The sequence below is a fragment of the Chenopodium album genome, chromosome 9, assembly GCF_948465745.1.
Source record: "Chenopodium album chromosome 9, dcCheAlbu1.1, whole genome shotgun sequence".
NCBI classification, from domain to species: Eukaryota; Viridiplantae; Streptophyta; class Magnoliopsida; order Caryophyllales; family Amaranthaceae; genus Chenopodium; species Chenopodium album.
In genome coordinates, this window is record NC_137842.1 from 3,221,360 (window position 1) to 3,245,955 (window position 24,596).

The following is a 24,596-nucleotide window of genomic DNA, read 5'->3' on the forward strand; positions in this document are numbered from 1 at the left end:
CAACAAGCCAAGGACTGAGTTATATAAGCCGAGCCTCAAACCAAGAACAAAACAATAATTCTCAACCATTTGATCTCATACATCGATCAAATTAAATAACCATTCACATGATAATAAATAATATCTCAATATTGGCACAGGTTCCCAATTCATATATGACGACATATTCGGTTCATAAAATATCTCGACTCTTATAGAACTAATACTAGTACCCAAAATTAATCAAATCTCCACCCAAAAATAATACTCTGCATTAACAACCCTAAAACCTCGATAAAACAATACTCCCTATAACAACAACATTAAAAACCCTAACATATTTATACGATTCATCATATACGTACAACAATAATAACAAGCTAGACATTAAATCTGATCAAATCATGAAATTGTATACATTAATCATACATATAAATTAAAGCATATGAACAATTAATCATTCAATAATAATATAAAAAAACTCCAAAATAGATACGTGTGATTACCGTCACATACATACAATCTTCGTTTTGCTTGATCTGACGAGGAGAACATCACACTTTCTTTCACATCGTATAATTAAAATCTCATGAATATAAGATGCTTATTCATGCGCACATCTCATGAATATAAGATGCTTATTCATGCGCACCAACACCCAAGAGTTGACTTTGATTTAGCAAATCAATTGATGATAATTTGCATCATCATGTTAAAGGCAAAAGTAGTAAACTCAATTTTTACAGAGTACAGCGTTGGGGTAAGGCGAGGCAAACCTAATATAATTAGGGTATAAGAAGTATTTATAGTTTATAAACAAGACTTTTATAAGATATAAAATAAAGTTTCAAACTTTCCAAAAATAAACTACGTAGATAAGGAAGGTTACTTAATAATTAAAATAACTTAATTTATACGTATAAATTTATAAAATATTTAGGTATTACAATGACGGGTGGGAAGGTGGCTAACATGGACGCACATGGGGTTATTGATAGGAGTAAAGGGGAGAATTAGATGAAAAAGTTATTTGCGTAATAAGTTATTGGTCACCAACACTTAATAAGAAATTACCCCTAAAGTATTTAAGTTGAGATTATTAATTTTTTTTTTCCTATTTATTATTCTTACAACAATTTAAATTTGAAAATCATAACATTTGTCGTTAAATGGAACTCTTTTAATCTATAAAAATGTTTAATAATTACATATTAGAACAAAAATCTGGTGAAAAATAATTTACAAACAAAGTGATTTGGAGGTTATTTTAAGTCAAGTCACAAGTTGGGTAAAGTCAACACACCAAAATTATTATCAATCAGGGTTGAGTTGACACCATATTGCAAATTGTGAATTACTAGATGAGTTAGATTGGTTGTTTGTCAGGTTAAATCAGATACGACTTGTTAATGTATGAGTCTCTTGTGAGTCAAAGTCGGGTATGTCATGATTGAAGTGTTGTTTAGGCTGGGTGCAAATTGGATACAAATTTTAGATTATTGAGTTTAACTAGTTTCGATCTAATATGGATCACCATTCATAGGTAAATGTAATGCCCATAGAGAGGCTACGAAGAAATGAATACGGTTGCTATTGCTCAATCTTGCTTTATTTAAGAGCGTCAAATAATATATTTTACTTTCTATTTTAAGAAACTGTTGTAACATGTTACGAGAATTTCGACAAGATGATGCTCACTTATATCTAAAACTCCCGTATTATTCGCATTAAATATTCAATCTGCTTTCTCTTAATTGACCAACTACTGTGTGGTCCGGACGTTGCACTGAGTTGCTATATTTAATTAACCTTTTTGTGGTTATATGTATTTACTTTTTGGTGTTTCTTTCTTTTCCTTTTGAAATTAGTCCTTGTGATTTGCAATTATATACATTTACTTTCATATTTATAACATGGTTGTTAATTGATTTAGATGGTTAAATAATCATATTACTACGTAAAAATCGAGTGGTGATGTGGCATATTGAGAGGTTGAGTAGGTGACGTGATGTGTGTTTTTAACTTAGTATAGAGTTGTTTTTTCAAACTTTTGATGCACTTGTTTAATCGCTGATCAATGTCTTCATTTTTGTTTTATAAAAAGTATCATTTCATTACTTATCGAGCCGATTTTAATAAAATCTCACATTACTATAATTTCTCTTACATTTTAATAAAAAAAAAAAAAAAAATCACATATATGTGAACTCTACGATATGAAAAGACTTCGTACATTATCTAGAAGTGGAGGATATATCATGTTTAATTAACGTAAAACTTGAAATTAATAAAACTTGAAAATTGGGATAAAGAAGAGGAAATTTCTTCCACGTAAGTCACAAGTAGAACCCATGGATCACGTAATTCAATCCTCAAACTTCAACTTTCATTAATTCTCCTCCAATTTCTTTTCCTCAACATAAACGGTCTATGGCAATCGTTTACGTTGACGTTGAACACCAAATGTCACGGTCAACCTTCTTCTTCAAGGATCGATAATTCTTCCACCTCACACTCACATATACAAATTCATATCTTACAAATAATTTCATTTTTATCTTATCAAAATTATTCTTTTTAACTCCAATCCAATCTAATCCAAAAACAGTGGAGTAATTAATTTGTCATTAGCCATTGTACTCTCTCCATTTGATTAACATTTCATTTTGATTAGTACATTTGTCATAATTTAAGCTAACTAATACTCCATATATCTTTAATTAATACGGAGTAATAATTAGAACTTGTCTAAGGGCTGTTCTCATACGTTGAAATTCAGTTTAGTTCAGTTCAGCTCAGCTCAGCTCAGTTCAGTTCAGTTCAGCTCTTAATTTCCTTCTCTTATAAATATTCAGTTCAGTTCAGTTCAGCTCAGCTCAGTTCAGTTTAGCTGAGTTCAGTCAATGAGAACAGACCCTAATTCACCTTATTCTTGTTAAAAAAAATACTTCCTCCGTTAACTATTATTTGCAACAAAGGGGGTGTTTGGGGACTCTTAGGCAAAATTTGTTTGTGAGAGTAAAATGGAGAGAGAAAAAGTTAGGTGCACCGTGCATGTGATGAGGACAGAGATAGAGAGAAATGATTACCTAAAAAGGAAAAAAAAAAAACATTTGTTGCACATAATAGTTGGCATTCATTTATAGTATATGTTGCAAATAACCGTTAACGGAGGTAGTAAATAAAAAATTCACCTGCTTATCTGATTTGATTTAGTATAGTCTAAACTAATTGTTAAATTTGATCAAACTTTGACTTTAAGTGTAAAATAATATACCGTATAATTTTATAAAGAAAAAATATGTCAAGTGAAGTTTTGTTAATTTCGTCGTAATAAATATTTACTCGAGTATGTAATTTTCATGATTTTTTCGTTACAAAATATGATCGAAGTAAAAAATATTTAGCCATAAAAAAATGCAGAATGATTGTCTGATATAAATTTATTTTTCGCGAAATAATACGAGTACTCCGTAGTAAAAATAAGTGGAATTAAACAACACGTAAGATTACCATAAATAATCATACAAATATTACTGATGAGTGGATTACTATATAAACTCCATTACTCTAATTCTCTCCCTCCAAACTTGGACACACTTTCTATGTCCACCACTCTTCACCTCCACCACCCATTTCCAACCCACCATTTTCTCTCTCCACCACAACCTCCGCCGTCACTCCCTCCCTTCCACCGCCACTTCACCCCCCTCAATTGCACCCCACTTTCTCTCTCCTCATCCTCATCAATGGGCACCCTCGATTCCCAAGCTCAACCCATCACCACCACCACCACACCCGAGTTCAAACTCGTCGGCTACTCCAACTTCGTCCGCGTCAACCCCATGTCCGACCGCTTCTCCGTCAACAAATTCCACCACATCGAGTTCTGGTGCGGCGACGCCACCAACGTCAGCCGTCGCTTCTCCTGGGGCCTCGGTATGCCCGCCGTCGCTAAATCAGACCTCTCCACCGGAAACTCTGTCCACGCTTCTTATCTCCTTCGTTCCGGCGACCTTAACTTCCTCTTCACCTCGCCGTACTCCCCTTCTCTCTCCTCGCCGTCTTCCGCCGCAATACCCACCTTCGATTTCTCTCTCTTCACCTCTTTCCTCACTTCCCACGGCATCGGGGTTCGCGCCGTTGCCGTTGAAGTCGACGATGCCGATGCTGCCTTCAATATTAGCGTCTCTCACGGCGCAATCCCGGCTTCTCCCCCGATTCAGCTCGGAAACGGCGTCGTTCTGTCCGAGGTCAGCCTCTACGGCGACGTCGTACTCCGCTACATAAGTTATGAAGGTGGGATTAAGAATAAGAAGAATTCTGAGACTGTTGGTCCTCCTAGTGAATGGTTTCTTCCCGGGTTCGAGGAAATGCCGGAGGAATCGTCGTTTCGAGGGCTCGATTTCGGGCTCCGGAGATTAGACCATGCTGTGGGGAATGTCCCGGAGCTAGCTAAAGCTATCGAGTATGTTAAAAAGTTTACTGGGTTTCACGAGTTCGCCGAGTTCACCGCCGATGATGTTGGGACGAGTGAGAGCGGGCTGAACTCGGCCGTGCTGGCGAACAATTCAGAGACAGTTCTGATTCCGATGAACGAGCCGGTTTACGGGACAAAGAGGAAGAGTCAAATTCAGACTTACTTGGAGCATAATGAAGGTGCTGGGGTTCAGCATTTGGCATTGATGAGTGAGGATATATTTTGGACTCTTAGGGAAATGAGGAAGCGGAGCGGGCTCGGCGGGTTCGAGTTTATGCCGGCACCACCACCGACGTATTATCGGAACTTAAGGAATCGAGTTGGTGATGTTTTGAGTGAACAACAGATGAAGGAATGTGAAGAGTTGGGGATTTTGGTTGATAAGGATGATCAGGGTACTTTGCTTCAGATTTTTACTAGGCCAATTGGGGACAGGTAGTATTTCTATTACACTACTCTACCTTTGGTTTTATGTTTTGTTTGCTTTATTTATTTGATTATCTTTGATTGATTGGTTTGTTATGTTGATTTGATTTTGTTGTTTGGCTTATGATTGCTTATATTGTTTTTAATTAAAGTTGTGTGATAGCTAACAAATTTACAAAGATGTCTTAAGGTTGAACTGTGGAAGTAGGTAGTTAATGAGAGAAAAAATTCGATGTTATTTAATTTTTTATATGGAGTATTAGGTTGCTAACAGACTAACAGTTAGCTATTTAGCGTTACTCTTATTCGGAGTTTATTTATACTAGGAATTGTTTAAAGAGTAAACCTTGGGATCATTTAAGCTATACCTTGTTGATCATTGTTGTGGCGTCTTTTTCGTTTTAATGTACTAATGATATGCATTTTGTCACTTTAGTTTATGCAATGCCAGCGAATCCTCAATCAAGCTTGCATATTTACACATTTCAAGCTGTAATTTTATTAGAATTACGATGCCAAATTCCCAAAATGTCACAAAAGATGCTCAAATTGCATAGTTTTCCAGTATAATTGTGGCTTGAAGTGTTTACTTACTATCATTAGTAATTGTCCAAAAGAGTGTAAATATGGCATATGGAGTATTATTATGGAATTGAGTTGGCTGCATTGGTAAGCCTTTTCTTTAGCTATTTTGAGCAAAAGTGTGGGGCTAAAGTGGAAAGCTTTTTTTTAATGTTAGTAATTTGTTGCTTTTGTGCTTTCTTTGTCAATATACACATTTGTTAAAAAATTAGAAATTCTGATGCCACAATGAAGATTTTGATAGTTTGATTAGGTGGAGAACACACTTTCAGTCATTTGTGTACAGTGGGACTGCACTTAAATGTGGACATATCACGAGAGTTAGTGTGGTTAATGTTCTTAGTTGTTGAGCACAAATGCCTCACCGAAACAAAGAATTTTGATGTTGATTGAAACACAACTATAGAGATCAAGGACATTATTCTAGTTGAGTAGTTTCTTCGGTGTTCAGTTCGTTTAGACAGCTGCAATATATTTTCCAGACTAGATCTTTAGTATCAAGGACATTATTCTAGTTGAGTAGTTTCTTCAGTGTTCAGTTCGTATAGACAGCTGCAATATATTTTCCAGACTAGATCTTTAGTCTTCATTTTGATCCTTATGTCTTTCAATTGCCAATCATATTGGTAGTTCCAGTCGCGTTTTCTTTTCCCTCTGCTTATTCACCTTTCCTGTCTTTCTTTGGGAATCACATCTTCCCCCGAACCTCATTATTGGCATATATAGCTTTAGGGTATAGCTAGTCCCAGGAAAGGCCTGTAGGAACCTTTATGAGATTTTATTTTCAAACTATCTTACTATTATCCAAAGATGACTTTATATGTAGTATCTGGTGGAAGTGCAAAGCCAATGGACCTTTTTGATAGGTGCTGGACTGACGTTTCTCAATGACCAATCTTTTTTTCGAAACTATTAGCCCAAACCCGTTAATTTAAGATGGGAGAGACCTTTTTATGTTCTGGTTATAGAAAAAACATCAAATTATACAAAAAAAATTGCCTGATGGCTGATGCCTCATTCTAAGTAAAATTGGCACACAGAAATATATGTGCTAATAGATTGTTTTTTCCAGATCACTTTTGTGTGCTTCAGAGCAGAAATGCTATACTTCTTTGTCAATTCCAGCCAACACCTTTGACAATATCCTTGAATCTACATAAGTTGTTTATTGGAATTTGGAATGTTTCTTTTTTTCATGTTAGGATTGACATTATGGTTTGGAATTCAAATGAATTGATATCTTATGCCTCAGCTGTAAGTTGATACAAGTATGCATTAGGATACGGAGTTTAAGGAGAGGGTGGGTCCGAACTTTGGGAGAAAGTAGCGTGGAAAAACTTATTAAAAGTAGAATGTTAACTTAGGAACAGCAGAACAGGACACCATTTTTTAGGTAAAGGTACAACTGGGACGGAGGGGATTACATTTGAAGGCTGTAGCATGCTCTGGAAATTGACAGTTTGGTAGCAAAATACTAATTGAATTTAAAACTTAAAATGGCTTTAAGATGTGTTCATGTTGCCTAAGGCTGTACGACTCACCAGCATTAGCCTACTATGGGCTCTTATAGTCAGATAGGTTCCGAGGCACTAAGTGCCTAGGATGTTTTTAGCTTTTATCCTAAGCAAGGGTTGTTTCCTTACCCATTTATTTACATGTGAATCCATAAATGCCTCAATTTTCGTCTGTGTTAATGTGATCAGGCCAACTATGTTCATTGAGATTATCCAAAGAATTGGTTGCATGATGAAAGATGAAGAAGGCAAGTTGTACCAAAAGGGAGGCTGTGGAGGATTTGGGAAGGGAAACTTTTCAGAGCTTTTCAAATCAATTGAAGAGTATGAGAAGACACTTGAACGCAAGCCCGTTGCAGATACAAATGTTGCATGAGTTACAAACTACGTTGCTGTTGTGCAGCCATGAATGGTAATATTACTGAATTGGCGGTCTGTTGGCTCCAACGATCTTGTAATTAAGAACTTATTAACCCAGTGTAATTATGCAGAATGAATCATGCACTGTGTATAGAGATCAACTGATCTTTACTAAAGTATGTATCACATATATTGATTATTATAATGGATATGGTGAATAACTTATCAACTATGAAGTCATTTGACGCGTACACAAATGAGAAATATAAGGTGAATCTGGAGCATATGCTTGTTTTATGAGGAAGCAATGTTTTTTTTTTTTTTTACAAGTATGAGGAAGCAATGTTGGTGCAAATGAAGTTTATACTTGTCAACGTATATAACCAATTTAGTTGCATTTTTACACACTTATACATATAAGTATACAACTATACAAGTAAATAATCCCTCATAATAGTTTTTAGCTAATAACCAAGAGTATATTCATCTAGTCAAAATGATGCAACTGAGGAAATACTACGTGTATAGTGATTTTAATACTCATTTACCAAGTTTTATCTATCTTAATTCTTTATCATGGATTTTATATGTTCAAGCATTGATAAAAGTTTCGATTAAAATGTTTAGGGAAATTCTCACCGGTAACACCCAACTTTTGTTTTTTCTCAATGGTAGAATGCAAAATTTTGGATTATCATTGGTAATCACCAATTAGTAATAATAATTTACTGGTAACATTAACTAAACCTTTACCTAATTATTGACTAACCATGGTTTACTAATAACACAATTACAAACCTATCCTTTTAAAAAATCACTTCCCTCCAAAGTTATATGCTGCTTTCCCTCCTTAATCAATTACCCCTTTATATAAACCCTAAACCACCAATTCTATTCGTATTCTCTGTTCTTCTTCTTCTCAATTTCTCTTAATACTTCCATGGCTAAACAAAATGCGAAATATAAGATAGCATAGGGAATGAGACAGGAGGTCAGCGAAAGTATCCAATCCAATAAAATGATCATCTTGATTGAAGTTTTAGTCGGATGATTATAGATTGAGTTACCAATTTATCTGTATTTTATCAATCGTGGGTAATTCAAGGTTCAATTTTTCTGGGTTCGATTAATTTAGGTTCACTTGACCCAATCATCACTTGTTCTTCCAATTTTCGATCTGGTTTTGAGTTTAATTTGGTGGGTTTCGATCTAATTTGGGGATGAACTACTGGGTTTATTGATTAATTTTAGTTTATGTGAGAATTTGATCATCTGAAGCACCGTGGGCAGGCTTCGGCTAATTTCAATAACACACTATCATCATATTGCAACAAAGTCATTTATCTGACCTTATACAACCAATATTGTAAAGTGAATGCTATATTGCTATTGGTTTACCTTACATCAACATGGGGCTGTACAGAAGGTACATGAGAATCATGGTGATCATCCGTAGAGCTCACCTGATCTGATTAGTCAGAGAAAGTTGTTGCTATGGAGAGGACTAATAGTGGTCGTGACAACATCTGAAAATAATTAATTTATATAATCTCTTAGAAAGGGGGTTTTCAAAGAAAAAAAAGGGAATCCAAACTACATAATGATGAAACGAGAAGTGTTGAATTCATTTGATTAGACAGAAGTGGTTAAGGGAAATAAATAGGGTCAATTTAGTCATTTTGCAGTTTATTTCCCACTTAACATTTTAACCATGGTTAAGGTTTTAAGTAAAACTTTCATTAATGTTACTAGTAACTTAGTATTGCTAATTGGTGATTACCAATGATAATCCAAAATTTTGCATTCTACCATTGAGAAAAAACAAAAGTTGGGTGTTACCGGTGAGAATTTCCCTAATATTTATTATGAGTGACCCTTTGAGTTGTACATGACATTTATTGTTGGTTCATTAATTGGAAACAATTGGAATTGGGCTACTTTTATTTTTTTTCAAAGAGGAATTGGACTATTCTTATTTATTTTTTAAAAGAGAAAGGAGAATATTATAAAAACCTATAATTTCATAAAATTGAATTTTGCTAACGAACGCTCCCGCGCTGTTGAATAAAAATTAAAATAATTTCTAAAATTGTATTACCTTAATTTCTTTTTAGTTGACACGTTTCTCTAGTCACGTTTGTCAATACACAAATTCAATCATTAATATTTTTAATTATCGATATTTTGAAAATATACAGTGTGATGAATCTAACAAGATCCCACTCGTACTTGACTATATTTTTCATCATATATAAATCACAAAACATGATCAAAGGGACGTGTGTAAATAGAGCTAAAGTTCAAACGTGTCAAATAATAAAAAACGGAGGTAGTATTAATTTGGAATCCATGACAAAATCATGCGTCAACCACTCGATTGGTGTAATTTTATTTACATGTCAATAAGCTTTAATTTTTTATTTAATTTTATTTATTTATTTATTTATTTTGTATCAATCACCCATATTTTGAAAACTTTTTCTCAAGCAAATTAGTTTGCTGCTTGCCCAAGCCAATTGCAAGTTCATTTTAGTTTTTAGCTCCAATGGTCAAGTTAGTAGTTAGAGAATTTTAGAAATTGCAAGCAAATTCCTAGCAACAACCATTAGAGTTGCTCGTGCTTCACAAGAATTTATTTATCTTATACTCCAATTATCTAATATAATCTTATCGAACCTTACTAACCCTTAGCTTATCTTATCTAAATTATATTAGCTCTTATTAACCCGTCATACATTTTTTTTTTTTTTGAACTTGTTAGAAGCATATATAAAGCTAGGAAAGAAGTGCCTAAAAAAAGGTGAGACAGATATGCAAAATTTGAAAATCAATTACTTCCTAACATTCTTTCATTTCAGAAATATTTCCTCAATTATTTTACAGAAATGCTTCTCTAATTATTTTATTTATTTTTTAACCAAGAAATATTTTAATTTTAGGACTATGAAATACGGAGTTTTTCACTCACTTACATATAAGATACCTTGACTACCTTTGATGTTAATACTTAAGAAAAACTATATGGAGTAGTTGTAACTTATAAGAGTTTTTAATTTGTTCATTTATCATGATTTATATATTCATAACATTAATTTTTTTTATATATAAATATTAATTTTTAGGAAAATTTGTGTACCCGTTTTATAGCTCTGTTGTGAATAATTACCCTTTTAAAGAAATTTGTTAACAACTACCCATTTTTTACAAAAGTTTGTGAACCACTATCCACAAACGGATTTCGTCTTATTTCGCCGCTTATGAGGCCCGCATTTTTCATAACGCCATTCCTACCCTAATTAACTCCATTCTCACCCCAATTAACTCCCATTCCAACCCCATTAACCCCCTTCCCAACCTAATTAACCCCCAAACTCCTTTGTCACCCTAAACCCTAAATGAAACCCTAAACTCTAAATAATACCCCAAGTGGAAAGGAGGTTCCACAAACGGTGAAATTAGACGAAATTCATTTTGAGTAGTTGTTCACAAACTTTTGCTTAAAATGAGTAGTTCTTAACCAATTCCTTAAAAACAATAGTCGTTCACAAAAGAGTTTAAAAAAACAAGTAAATTATACACAAAATTTCCTTAATTTTATTTTGACTACAAGTAAGGGCCTGTTCTCATACGTTGAAATTCAGTTCAGTTCAATTCAGTTCAGCTCCTAATTTCCTTCTCTTAGGGCCTGTTCACATTTACTTAATTTCAGTTCAGTTCAGTTCAGCTCCAATCAATACAGTTCAGTTCAGTTCAGCTCCAATCAGTTCAGTTCAGTTCAGCTCTTAATTTCCCTCTCTCATAAAATATTCATTTCAGTTCAGTTCAGTTCAGCTCCAATCAGTTCAGTTCAGTTCAGCTCAATTGAACAGACCCTTAATATTCAATTCACTTCAGTTCAATTAATGAGAATATAACATAATTTTTATTATTTATTTTTATTTTTTTTAAAAAGGGAAAGTAGTTTGGTGAGGAAAGAGAGTAGTACCAAAGTCTAACGAAAACTACCAGTCTACCAGTATTCCCGAGCTCCAACGACATCTTCCCACAACCCAGAATTACCAAAAACCTAAATCACCAAGAACCTCCATTTTCAACCATTTGAGCTCAATCAACTTCATCAATGGCGTCAAATGGAGCTTCTTCGGTTCGTCTCTCTCTTTCTCTCTCATCCTTCCTCCTTCCTCTTTGATTCTATGTTAATCATTTGATCAGCTTTTTACAAATTGATTATTGTAGTTTGCGAATTGCAATCGAATTGAATTGCTTTTTTTTTGGTGATTTTGCAGAAAATGGAGGATACTGAAGCTAGTCTTGAGAAGATCAAACGCCAATTAGCTTCGAATTCTGGTCGAAATCTGTTACAAGGCCCTCTTTATAAACGATCTGAAACTGTAATCTCTTCTTCTATTTTGTTATTTTTTTTTTTTCAATTAATTTCATAATCATTTGTTTCTGAAGTTCATATAATATGAGTTTTAGCTGATCATTGAATTAGGGATTAGAGAACCTTTAAATTGATTTTTTGTGTAAAAGTATGTGAAAGCTAGAATGCAAAATCAATGTTAATTCCTCAAATTTAGTGATCCTAAGTCAATGAGAGGTGGTGGAAAATTGGAAATTGCTGATTTGATGGAGTTATTTTATGTGGGAGCTCGGCCGGGGGAAGGAGTTGGGTAGATGAGTGGTCTTTATGTGATTTGGATGGAAAGTTGTGTTGTTATAAGAGATTAGGGAGGATAAATTAGGGAACTTTTATGAGGTGCAAACTAAAGGTGAGTGCTTTAGAATCTCCTCAATTATGCATGGAGGCTTGTTGAGGTTGTTGAGTTATTGCCTCTTGATGAAGCTGTGATATACAATCTGTGGTACATTACGATCCTCAGCGATAGTATACAAGTATCTGATTCTGGTATAAGAGCTGAGTCTGTAGGAAGTGGTCTATGTAATGCTTTTTGAAGAGTCTACCAACAGCTAGGAATCACCTCTCTGTTAGGAAACCAAGGTAATGAGTTTTTGTGTAGATGATGTTAGACTACATTCTGAAAGAGATCATAGAGAAAGATTATTGGACGGATGTGATTATTGGTTTAGGTTTCTTGGAGATCATAGTGCTTGTCCTTGAAAAAAGAGCGGATATCACACCAGACATATGCATGTTATGCCTGGCAAGCTGCGTTTCTTCTTCACATTTTCCTTCACTATAAAGTGGTTACTTATCTATAGGACCAGGAACAGGCTCTTTTAGTTGCAGACTGAGTCTTGGGTTTTGTCCTTAGAATATTATAAAGTGTTGCTAGTTCAGAGTACGGGGTTTGGGAAGTCTGAGGAGATGTTATGGAAAAAATTCTGTGACAGCAATCTTTTTGAGCATATAGCTTGAATGGAATGGTTGTATTTGAGACAAACTTTACCATCATAGTATTTAAATATAGTTGATAAGCTGAAGCTTGATTGTAAAAAGTTTGAGGTACACTACACTAGGGTTTAGATTCAACCACCCAAGGGAAGCAAAGGCGTGCACATCGTGTGAGGTACACATTTTTTTGTAAAAATCTCGTGTATCAGCATTATATTATATTGATAAAAAAAAGCTAGTAGCTCACATTTCACAAAATAAGATGAATATCATTATTAAATATTTGCAGATCACTAAAAGGCTTATTAAGTAATCTTCTAATGGATGACTAGTGCACACCTGTAATCTACCCTCATAGGGTGGATGGTAATTTTCTCTTTTCATCAATGAGTTGGGTGAAGAACAGAAAAGATGTTTAGAAAAGATTAAATAAGTGCAGGGAGAGAAAATGATGGTGTTAAGTGTACCGAGTGATAATCATGTAGTGACAGTGGTGTGTCAATCATTAGAGCACGATTTGTGGTAATTGAAGTGATATATTTGGGTGGTAATGATGACATTGTTTGGGAGAAGTTGTATCGTAGAATCCTAAAAGTAGCCTGGTACATGATATGTTACCAACTACTTTTGACTTTTGAGGTCTCAGTATCTCACCTAGTAAAAGGAGGATGTTTGCTATGAGTCTATATTTCATCCTATTGTGTCTATTTGACACTAGCTGCTATTCCACTTATGGTAAGGAGCTAAGATGTAGCATAGTGAATTGCCATCCCTTTGCTGGGTTAAATATTGTACCCTCATCCTTTGTGGTTGTCTGGCCAGCATCCTTGAAGGAGCTGATCGTTCAACTCAGTGAAGGCTCTTTTGGGGCTGGGTTCTGGAATTGATATAAAATAGTCTGTGCTTAGCTGGAAGGCCACACATAGGTCATGCAAACCATGTGTTTTTGAATTTTCAAGCACCATGTGAAAGAAGAGCTTTGTAGCACTCAAGGGTATTTATACTATAAGTTTTGGTAATCATCCTCTGGTTGAAGATACCTGTCATTTATTTTGTCTCTCAGTTATTAAGCATTGACGGTAACCCTTGAATCATAATGGGTAACAAATGGACGAGGCTAGTTCAAGCCTCTACTGGAAAATTTCACAGTATTTTTTGGGGGCTGGTACTATAGGCCACTTTCAGGAGTAGAAATTTCCTGAGCAGTATACCATTTGCATTTGTAAAAGGTTAAGCATTCTTCATCATTGTTTGTTGAATTTGCCAAGTATTGGTTCATTTCACTATTGCTGTTGTCTGTGGTGCACCTCTTATGAACCCTATAGAATAGTGATCCAAATCTTATTTTGATTTGAAGGCCCAAAAGGGACACGTTGAGCCTACGTTGGGTCTGACAAGGAATCTTTTCGAGAGAGAGAGAGAGAGAGAGAGAGAGAGCTGCCATCAATAAGATGTTATCTGTTCATACTAGATATCCGTTGCTAGATTTCAGTTCTTATGCCCCTTTGCAGTCACCTGCGATTTTTACTATTATATGGAAACTAATAATGCTCGTGTCTTCCATTCTTATTTGTCCGGCATATCTATGGACTGTTGGGTATTGTTGCTTTTACGACAGTCCAATGAATACTTCATAATCCCGTATGGGAGACAGACACAGCTCCTATCAACCTGAATGCTTGTTAGGGTCCCCCCCTTTTCATTCCATGCAAGAGAGCCTAACCAGTCTACCTCTTGACAGTTTTACTACACACTGGGCAGCAGCTATCAATTTCATCAAGCACAGTGAGCTTTGGGTCTTCACAGTTAAATGTAGGATGAAACTAACTCTTAATTATTATTAAATTTGCCAAAGTAAATGTACATCAAAAGGGTACTCACAAAGACACACACACACACACACCCAAAAAAAAAAGAAAGAAAGAAAAAGAACTGATAGCTACCACAAGTTCTTTGTATCTCCAATAGAGTCCCTTGGGAAAGCCGCACTGCCTTAATCTTTTATGTCACCTTTGTAAATGATTCAGTTCAATAGCATTAAGGTATAAAAAATTGAATTGTGTACGTCTTGATGGTGAAACTGAACTTTTATGTTCCTTAAGTAATTTGTAATAATGTTCATGGAACTATCCTTAAATTAGGCCATTAGTCCATCTGGTAATCCCACAAGAGTAGCAAAAAGGCTTACAAGAACTGACATTATCATATCTCATAGTTACAGATGATCTGATCTAGATATAAGATTTGGTCCAATGAAGTTTTATATTGGTTTGGCGAGCCTTCTATGCCTAGAATTGGAGCGCCCTATTGTTAAAGGTCCTTATTTTTTTGTTTCTGCACAAGACGTTAGGCCTTCTGTCAGTTCCGTGACCATGGTTAGCATTCTCGTGCATTAAAGTAGTTATTGAGTATTGATTATGGATATCTGTAGATTATTTACATTATCCAGTTAACTTCTTAGTTGCCAAAAACTTTCAATATATATGCTTATGTTAACTAAAGTTTGTTTCTCATCATTATCTCTATATTTTGTAGTTGAGGAAATGGAACGAGAGATGGATGATTTTAGATCCTAGCACTGGGAAAATGGAATACAAGTAAGTAGTATCTTAGGCCATATTCTTTATTTTGATAATTGCTAATACGAAGTATATAGTAACTTTCAAATGATTTCTTTGACCTCTTTCCATATGTGTATCTCTTCATTAAATTTTCAATTGACTTCAGGTTAAAGCGAAATGAGCCAAATGTCAAAGGGACCATTTTATTTGATGCTAGCAGCGCAATAACCCTGTCTCCTGTGAATTTCCAGTATGATTTGTTAGTTCAACTTTTGCTTTATTAAGCTATTTTCTTTGTCTTCTGTGGAGATGAGATGTTGATTTGTGGTTTCATATTTTCAGTGGACTACCAAAGTATGATGGATGCTGCATCTGTATCCATTGATTTATTTGATGTTAAAGTCATATGCAGTTCCTAAATTCTGTAATTGGAAGTATACATCTCAATTTGGGGGAGGGGGATGAGAAATAAATTATATTATACTTAACAGAACATACAGATATCGGAACCCCGCAGAAGAAAGATTATTTCCTTTGTGCAGAAACTCCTGGTGCTGCAAAAGCTTGGGTGTCAACATTACAGTAAGCTCCTGTGCTGCTTTCTATGTTAATTTCTTTATGAAGAAGGCTTGGTTACTTCTCTCTATAAGTTCATGAATTACCTTTCTATAACTGAAAGGGCTTCAGTGCTGGTAATATTTGCAAAGATTAATCAAAATTAGCAGCTTATGGCTTATTATCAGGAGATACTTTCATCATGATAATACAAATCAGGGAAGATATAAAATTTCACACCTAAACAATTTATATATTCATAAAATTCTGTGAGGGATCATCACCTACCACACACAGAGTCATTGTGCTCTACCATTTTGCAGTTTCTGCTTCAGTATCAGCTATCTGCAATTTTTCCACATTCAACATCTTTTGTACCAATCTGTCCATGAAAAATGCTTGTTCTGTAACGTAGCTAACCATTAACACTGTCTGAGATAGAGAATTCTTAGTAGCTATATTATCATCTTTGCTTAGTTGCTACTGGAGGAAGTGTAGGCTGCTTCCGTGGCCATTCTCAAAGGAAGAACTTCCTTTTGTTTGTATATGGCAGAAATCTGTTGGATTTTCTTTGCAGTTTAGGTGTTGATTTATTTTGTGAATTTAAAACTGTAAATAAGGATACTTTGGTGCTAAGATTTGAGAAGTCAGTCCCACCAGAGGATTTTTAACCCAACTTTCTAGAAAATAACAATAATTGAAAATTACTCCTCCTGGCACAATTAATGTTAACTTGACTCACTTTTATCAAAATGTTAGTGTTTTTTAAAAAGTTTTTTTTTAATTCAAAATTATTATCTTTCCAAAAGCCCCAACAACTAATCAATGCAAAAACAATGCAATTCAAATGACACTTTCTAAAATGGCCAGTATTGTTAATAATTATCTTTTCCTGAACAAGAAATTGGGCATTTACGGCTCTGCCTACTATCCTGCTTCTTTCTTGTTGTCATGGTATGCTTCCATACGTTGGATGATTTTCAGTCCTTTGCTTTCATCTTGTCGGTGGAAGAAGTAAACACGTGAACTGTTATTAAGTACTTCATAGGCTCATAGCTTAATAAACACTTGATTCTCAGTTATTCTTTGTTCGATTCCTTTCTTTATGTGAGGTTTAATAGCTTAATAAATTGGGATCATGTTGATTTGCGCTCCTGGTTGATTGCTAGATGTATGTTCTGGTGATGATTGTCTGCTCTGTGAATGCCTGAACTGTTGTGGAGTGGCTTTATTATTTTATAGCTTATGTCTCTAACTTTGATCATTTGCATGATTAAAGTGCGGCTCAGTTGGTCCTAAAGGCCCATAAAGAGGCTGTGAATTCATTAAGTGGAAGTGGCTCTTCTCAACTTGGTACGGTCGCTACTGTTGTTGCTGCTGCAAACTCAACTGCACTAGAATCCACAAAAGAAATAGAGGCAGCAATGAAGGTTTCTTTGAGAAATGCTCTGGGATCAATGTTGAGCAAACCTCCCGAAGGCCAAATGGATGATACAACAATCATGAAGGTATGGTGATGATCAATCTATTTTTTTTACAAATGAATAGCTTTTCCTGGCATTTGTAACTTAGGCTGTTCGACCGGCATTTGTAGTAGCTTTGGATGTGTTATTTTATCTTTATTATAATAAAACAGTAAGACTCTGATGCGGGGATGAATTATTATTGGTTTCTTTGTCTCAAGGTCTTCACTTGCAAGACTTCAGACTAGTATCATCTTTCACTATATCCAGAGTGACTGGAAGGATCTATCATCTTGCTGACTTCTGTTTTCTGTGAATACTTAGGACTCATTGTCCCCCTTTCAAATCTTCTTACCTCTTTAACTAAAATCTTTCATTACCAAGAAAAAGCAGAAACAACAGTCTTAAATCAAATTAGACAACTACAAGTCTACAACCATGATGTCACTCCCATTTTATGTGTTTGTCTTTAAATTCCTGGATAGGGCTGACAAGCTTTTTGTAGGGATGTTGAGACAATGATGACTGCTAAACTTTGATGCTATTTCTTTTATACTAACCCCCCGCCCCCCCTCTTCCCAACACACACAAACATACACACACCTCCCTGATTTATTTTGTGTAAATAGTTGTAGCAGATTCAAAATTTGTGTTTACAATAGTATAAAATGTGGATTGCATATAAAAACGATCTTACAGTTCTTGTCAATCCTGAATAGGTATGGGGCAGTAATTGCACTTTTATGAATTGTAGCCTTGTTCTTTGTCAAAGGGCAAATTGACTGTCTTGGAGTTATTGAACTCTGTAGATTAAGGATCCGTGTCTGTTCTCTGAGCATAGACGAGATATTAACTGAAGTTCCCATGATGATCTAATTTTTTATTGTCTTTCAGGAGACTTTACGGGTGAAAGATGAAGAGCTACAGAATTTATCTCGTGAGCTGCGTGCAAGGGATTCTGCAATAAAGGAATTAACTGAAAAGCTATCTGATACTGCTCAAGCTGCAGAGGCTGCGGCATCTGCAGCTCATAGAATGGATGACCAAAGGAGAATTGCTTATGCTGAAAAGGAGCAGCTCAAAGAGGGTTATGAGAAACAGTTGGAGTCTACTGCAGTTAAGGTACTTTGTTTGTGTGTATGTTGTGACAAATATAATCTTGTATATAATGGTGGTAGAGCTAGATGATTTAAACATTTCCAGCATCACTTTCTTTGTGCTAATTACTTTTTGTATACTTCATGTCCTGGATCTAATTGTCTATGTGTGCTTACTCTTTTGTAACACACACCATCATTCACTACATAATATATGTTTTTGACTGAGGCATGCTCTGCTTGAATGCGCAGTTGAGAGAATCTGAAGAGAAGGTTGTGGCTCTGAGTAAAGAAATAGATCAACTGATTAAACAGCGAGATTCAGCTCTTCAAGAGGCACATTTATGGAGAAGCGAGCTTGGGAAGGCTAGAGAACGTAATGTGATATTAGAAGCAGCTGTTGTTAGAGCAGAGGAGAAGGTCAGGATTACAGAAACGGATTCTGAAACCAGAATAAAAGAAGCTGCACAGAAGGAATCAGCAGCTTTGCAAGAGAAGCAAGAGCTTCTGAATTATGTTAATGCACTACAAATGCAGCTTCAGAGGTCAATGAACAAACCTTCCTAACTTCCTTATTAGTGTGTGTGCTTAGTATAACTGGATGCTTCACTATGTACTACTCCATATATCCCACAAATTTTACTCCATCCAAACTAATTATGCGTATTTGCTGGACGAAAACTTAGTTTGGGTGTTACCATCTGTGTCTTAGACTATTGTTAATATGCTATTTTCAGAAGAGATTAGTTCAGATAGGTTTTCATTTATTTGTATTGTTTTTGTTTTTGGAATAGTGGTCGAATGATCACCATATATAATCATATGCAGTACCTGATTGGTTTTTTTTCTTCTTTTCTTCTTTTTTTAAAGTGACAGGCAGCAAATCGACACAAAGCAAGTCTTTGAGAAGTCTGAGACTCGTTCTGACATGGAAGACACACGTCCGCTGACTAAGCATGTGGACTCATCTGATGAGAATGTTGACAAAGCATGTTTAAGTGTCTCAAAAACAGTTCCTGTCGCCGAGGATGGTGCTGATCGCTTATTAGAAGCAGACCAAGGTAATGAGCACCCAATTGGTGATGGCCAATGGAATGATATCGAAGCTACAGACTCAAGAATAGCCGATGTAAGAGAAGTTGCCTCTGATTCAGAGGGAAGAAGCTTGGACATTTCTGTAGTCAGCTCGCCGTTGAATGACCAGCAAGAGCAAGGAGGCTCCTATCCTCAAGATCGACAATGAAACATCCAAGGGTAAAAGATAGTAATTTACTAGCTGTTTGAATTATTTGAAAGCAGTTTGTGATGTACATGAAAGCGATGACAGGAGCTCCTTCCATTGCAGGAACTCTGGAATTAACGATTGTAATTCTTGTAGAAATGCGTAGTGCTGAATATAGCGAGTTTTCCTGGGGTAGAACAAGATTTGATATGGTTTACATCTTGTTGAGATGGATGAAACTTTGTGAAACCTTGCCCCAAGATGAGAAATTTGTACAACTCATCTCATTAATCATTTTATTACAAAGTTTTCAATAGGATAAATCTTATAATCTTATGCGTGGTTTATTCGAAGTCGTGGTGTTGATGAAATTATCTACCTCCCCTCCCCTTCCTCCCTTTTCTCCCAACTATGAAGGGTAGTATTTAATTAAGGTATCAACAAATAAAATCCAAGAAAATTAAACGTAGTTGTATATGGTTCACTAATAATACTGCATTACTACGTTTTTATGACAGTTGGTAGAATGGTCCCATAATCTACTAAATGTGATAATGCATGAGCTAAGTTTTTGGGACATTTGGTACAATGGTCCTATAATCTACTAAATCTAATAATGACTGAGCTATGTTTTTAGGACATCTGGTAGAATGGTCCTATAATCTACTAAATTGAACGGGCTCATAAGAAAGACCTTACAAAAATAGTTTTCATTACATCGACTAATTACTGGTTCTTTGATGGTGCTGCCCTAATACCCCCACCGGAACTACGCTGCCCTCGAACTTTTGGCTAACTAGCCAGGCAACGAGACCTCGTCGCAATTATTTGAATCACGAGATTAATGAGGGTCAATTGAGAGAAGAAGCCTGTGGATTCAAGACGCCTCATTAGACAGAATTAAGTAAATATATTTGTAATTTAGGTCCCAAAGGACTGCATAGCAAAGACTCTTAGCAAATAAGCTAAATGACAATAGCAAATGTCATAATATAATGTCATTGTGAAGAAAAATAGGATACATCCTAGAATGTTACGTTTGGCATATTAGTAACCAAGTTGATTACAAGTTTGACCATCGTTATTACATGCATAAATCTACATCATCTTAGTTGGAAATCAAGAGCTCTTGAACAGCCTCGCGTGCTTCTAGTACTAGTAATATCGTCATTTGTTATTTTGTACTCAAGGATACAAAGGTACGATCTAGTAAGGTCGTGATATCGTCATTTGTTATAAATAACTTTTTATTGTCAGTAATTTGTCAAAAAATGAAGTCAACCGTCACATTCGAGTAAAAGTCCTAATCAACATGAAAATTAATCTCTTTATAGTCTTAAAATATCACGGGTTTTTAAGGTTATTTTTCACTTTTAAAATCTAAAAGCATATTACAAATTACAAACAGGAATATGATTCAAACTTACAACCTATTATACACAATAATATTTTTGCAGATCTTTTGTTAATATATATATTCTTTATACTCAGTATTTTTTTTTTTTTTTTTTTTTTAATTTTAATTTTAATTTGTAGGCAATAGGGGTGAGCACAACCGGGTACCCGGTTGATTTTGACGGACCCGGTATTGGAACTGGTTGTACCGGGTCCTGGATACTTGGAACTGGTCTTGGAACCGGTTATACCGGGTCCTCAAATTTTGGACCCGGTATTGGAACCGGTGGGTACCAGTTCCAAATCCGGGTACCCGGTTTCTATTTTCCTTATTTTACTTGCTATTTTTACTGATTTTTTTTTTTTTTTTTTTTGCAAGCTATTTTTATTGAAATTTTAACCTGCTTCTTGTAACCTACTACCTACCTGCTTCCTGTAATCTCTGAACTTAGAAAAAAAAAACATTGAAAAATGTTTACATAATTAAAAATGTCTTGATAATAAGTTCCACAAAGTCCATACAAACTTCATCAAAATGACAAGTTTACAAAATGACATAAAGTCCATAAAATCATAAAACATCCTACTTTATTACAAGGTAAAATCTCTTGATTCCAAGCATGAAGCACACTTCACAAATAACCTGTAAAAAAAAAGCACATTTATTAAAATCATAAGAGTATATATATATATATATATATATATATATATATATATATATATATATATATATATATATATATACATATATATAAATTATATATATATTAAATCACAACCAAAATTAGAGAAAATTGCTATACAAACTTGCAGTAATAAAAAAATAGCACAATATCACTTCTTCATTTTTAGAGTATCAATTCTCTAAGCACGCCAAACTTGCAGTAAAATGAATGCATCCCATTTTCAACTATCAGATTTAAACCCTCCTAGTTCTTCATAATTCAACATCAAAAAGAAAAATATTATTAGAGCATAATCAAGCATTGACCCACTTGATCAAATACTACAATTAACGACTAAAGCTACGCAATTTAGCATAATGCTGTAAGTTCATCAATTGGGTTCAATGAATAATCAACATCCCAGATAAAATTCATCAATTTGACCAATTGAATACTCCCAAATTCTGTTAAAAACAAACAAATTTTACAAAATTCAGCAAAAATAACACGAATTAAATAAACCCCACATATAAATTTGAACTCAACACAATTGAAAGAAAATACCAGAACTTCACAAACCCAGAAAATTACCCAAACATGCGAAGCTAATCCAAAAAAATAGCACAACTAATACAAATTTCATAAACATGAGAAACTAACTAAAATTATCATAAACATGCAAAACTAATACAAATTTCAGAAAATTTACGGTATATAAAATTATAAATTACTAAAATAAGTTAAAATTTTTAGTAAAATTATAAAAAGAGCTTGAAAGGAGAAGAACCTTTAACAATATGAGCAACAACACAGTCACGGTGAGAGCTTCAATGGAGAATCCGAGTGGTGAAGCTTGAACGGAGCCGCCGTGCTGATGGAGTGGTGAAGCTTGAACGGAGCCGCCGTGCTGATGGAGCACTGAGCAGTGAAGGGGACAAGGGGTGAGACCATGAGAATGTGAGATCTGAAAGAGTGATGGAGGCTGTGAGATTTTAGGGTTAGTGTTGAGAAAAGATATATGAGTACATTAATATGTTGGGCTTACACAAATTTGGGCTGTAAAAAAAAAATCCAAGCATTCGAATTTTCGAAATAGCATATTTTGCACTAAAAAATCCAATTCCAAGACCGGGTACCCGGTAATGGAACTGGTATAACCGGGTACCCAGTGGGTACCGGGTCCAAAATTATAGGACCCGGAATTGGAACCGGATATAACCGGGTCCTATATTTTGGACCCAGAATTGGAACCTGTATAACCGGGTCCGGGTCCAGACCCACCGGGTCCTAACCGGTTCCAATTCCAACACCGGGTACCCACAGTTTTTGCTCACCCCTAGTAGGCAAGGAGACTACTATTGTGTTTGTTTCTTATTGTCTTGTACTTAGAAAGTTAGAAGTGACATATTACTAGTTTTACTGCTAATACTACATTATTTAATTTTTAGGTGATGTAATTAAGGACGTAATATTCCAACTTTAGTAGGGAAAGGGCCCATTTATAGAGTCGGCAATTGGCAGACGTTGAAGTCATTGTCATATTGGCCCATCTCAAATTAGTTGACCAACGTCCATGGACGACTTTGACTGATTACTGATCAGCTTCTATTCTTTAACGAATTTTTGTCCATTGAATTTAAAGGATGGATATAAGACTAACAAGCAAGCGATCTTACTCGCCCCGTTTATTTTACTTGTAATAATTTGACTTTTATGTTTAATATTGATATATACTATAACTTTAACCACTAATAAAACTAATAATAATTAAAAAAAATTATAAGAAATATTAATATGATGAAATGCAAATGAAAACATTGATAAACATAAATTCTTTCAATAAATTCCTTGAAGCTATTATAATAAATACATAACAACCCGTGTATTTGTACATGGAGTACATTATAGTGATAAGGTATCTTTTCATATTTGTCTCTTAAATATTTGTGCATAATAAGATAAATAAAATTATCTAGTAATATTTCTCAAAAAAAAAAAAAATCTAGTAATAGAGGGAGTAATAATTTATAGACAAAGGCACAAAGCCATTAAAAACAAGCCCAAGTTGCAAAGCACATGAAAGGATAGTTTTACTAGCTCATTTGGCTTTTTCTTACGGATCAATCCATTCAACTTAATTGCTAATGGGCCCTCTATTGAATAATAGCAATCTCGGCCTTGGGAAATTTGATCCAAAATAATTTAAAATCCCTTTTTTTTTTTATTATTTAAAGAAAATAATGTACTTTTTCTGTTACACATTATGTACAACATTTGTCATAAATAGATGTTTCACATTATGTGCAACAAATATTTTCTTTCCTTTTATGGTAAATTTTTTAAAATGAAATTTCTATAATACCCCTGTTTAAGAACTACTAGCATAATTTAAGTTACTAATTTAAATTAATTAACAATAATAATTAAACAACTCCTCTCTCCTGTCTACTACTGCCACGGTGCCACCACCACCATCATCACCGACCACCATGAAAACCATCGCACCAAACCACCAACACCACGAACACCTTCAACACCACACCACCGAAACCAAGGCCACCATTACAACCACCAACATCATCTTCTTAATCTTCTAGGTTTCATCTTCTTTATCACAGCCGAAACCACAACCAGTCACATTCTTCTTCGTCTCAATATAAGGATCTCAGATCGAATCGAAAGAGAGAGAAATGGTGTGCGATGCTAGAAAAGCGACATAAATTAGATCTAAATCGAAGGGTTGTTGTTCGTGGTGGAATTCGATTCGTTGAGCTCTACAAGGACGGTGAGTGAGGTAGGTTGGGTTCCTTTCGCGGGGTGACTTCCGATTTGCTGCTAAGAGGGTGAATGCAAGGTGGGGTTTCGAGGTTTCAATTTGCTGGTGTTGGGAGTTTCAGGATTTCGTTGGCTTGTATGTTTCAGGTGGTGGTCGTTGGGGTTT

The 24,596-nt window shown here is 35.0% G+C and overlaps 2 protein-coding genes and 1 long non-coding RNA gene across 5 annotated transcripts; 2 read left to right on the top strand and 1 right to left on the bottom strand.

Moving 5' to 3' along the window:
• Positions 1–3,548: 3,548 nt before the first annotated feature.
• Positions 3,549–7,546, top strand: LOC145558256 (4-hydroxyphenylpyruvate dioxygenase-like). The gene is made up of 2 exons (XM_081619442.1): positions 3,549–4,894; positions 7,171–7,546. The coding sequence occupies exons 1-2, from the start codon at positions 3,585–3,587 to the stop codon at positions 7,355–7,357; spliced, it is 1,497 nt and encodes a 498-aa protein (XP_081475568.1). The 5' UTR covers positions 3,549–3,584; the 3' UTR covers positions 7,358–7,546.
• A 3,772-nt stretch (positions 7,547–11,318) lies between these two features.
• LOC145559398 (uncharacterized) lies at positions 11,319–19,948 on the top strand. 3 transcript variants are annotated; one of them, XM_081620820.1, is made up of 11 exons: positions 11,319–11,485; positions 11,628–11,732; positions 15,233–15,294; positions 15,425–15,508; positions 15,601–15,632; positions 15,759–15,840; positions 17,093–17,321; positions 18,171–18,398; positions 18,626–18,918; positions 19,244–19,627; positions 19,719–19,948. In XM_081620820.1, the coding sequence occupies exons 1-10, from the start codon at positions 11,462–11,464 to the stop codon at positions 19,614–19,616; spliced, it is 1,512 nt and encodes a 503-aa protein (XP_081476946.1). In that variant the 5' UTR covers positions 11,319–11,461; the 3' UTR covers positions 19,617–19,627; positions 19,719–19,948. The 3 variants fall into 3 exon arrangements, with proteins under 3 accessions (XP_081476946.1, XP_081476945.1, XP_081476947.1); XM_081620819.1 differs by having other exon boundaries at positions 19,244–19,948; XM_081620821.1 differs by having other exon boundaries at positions 19,250–19,948.
• A 1,506-nt stretch (positions 19,949–21,454) lies between these two features.
• LOC145559400 (uncharacterized) lies at positions 21,455–22,842 on the bottom strand. The gene is made up of 2 exons (XR_014092708.1): positions 22,443–22,842; positions 21,455–21,633 (listed from the first exon to the last, which is right to left on the bottom strand). It is a non-coding gene; the product is annotated as an uncharacterized LOC145559400 (long non-coding RNA).
• Positions 22,843–24,596: the final 1,754 nt, after the last annotated feature.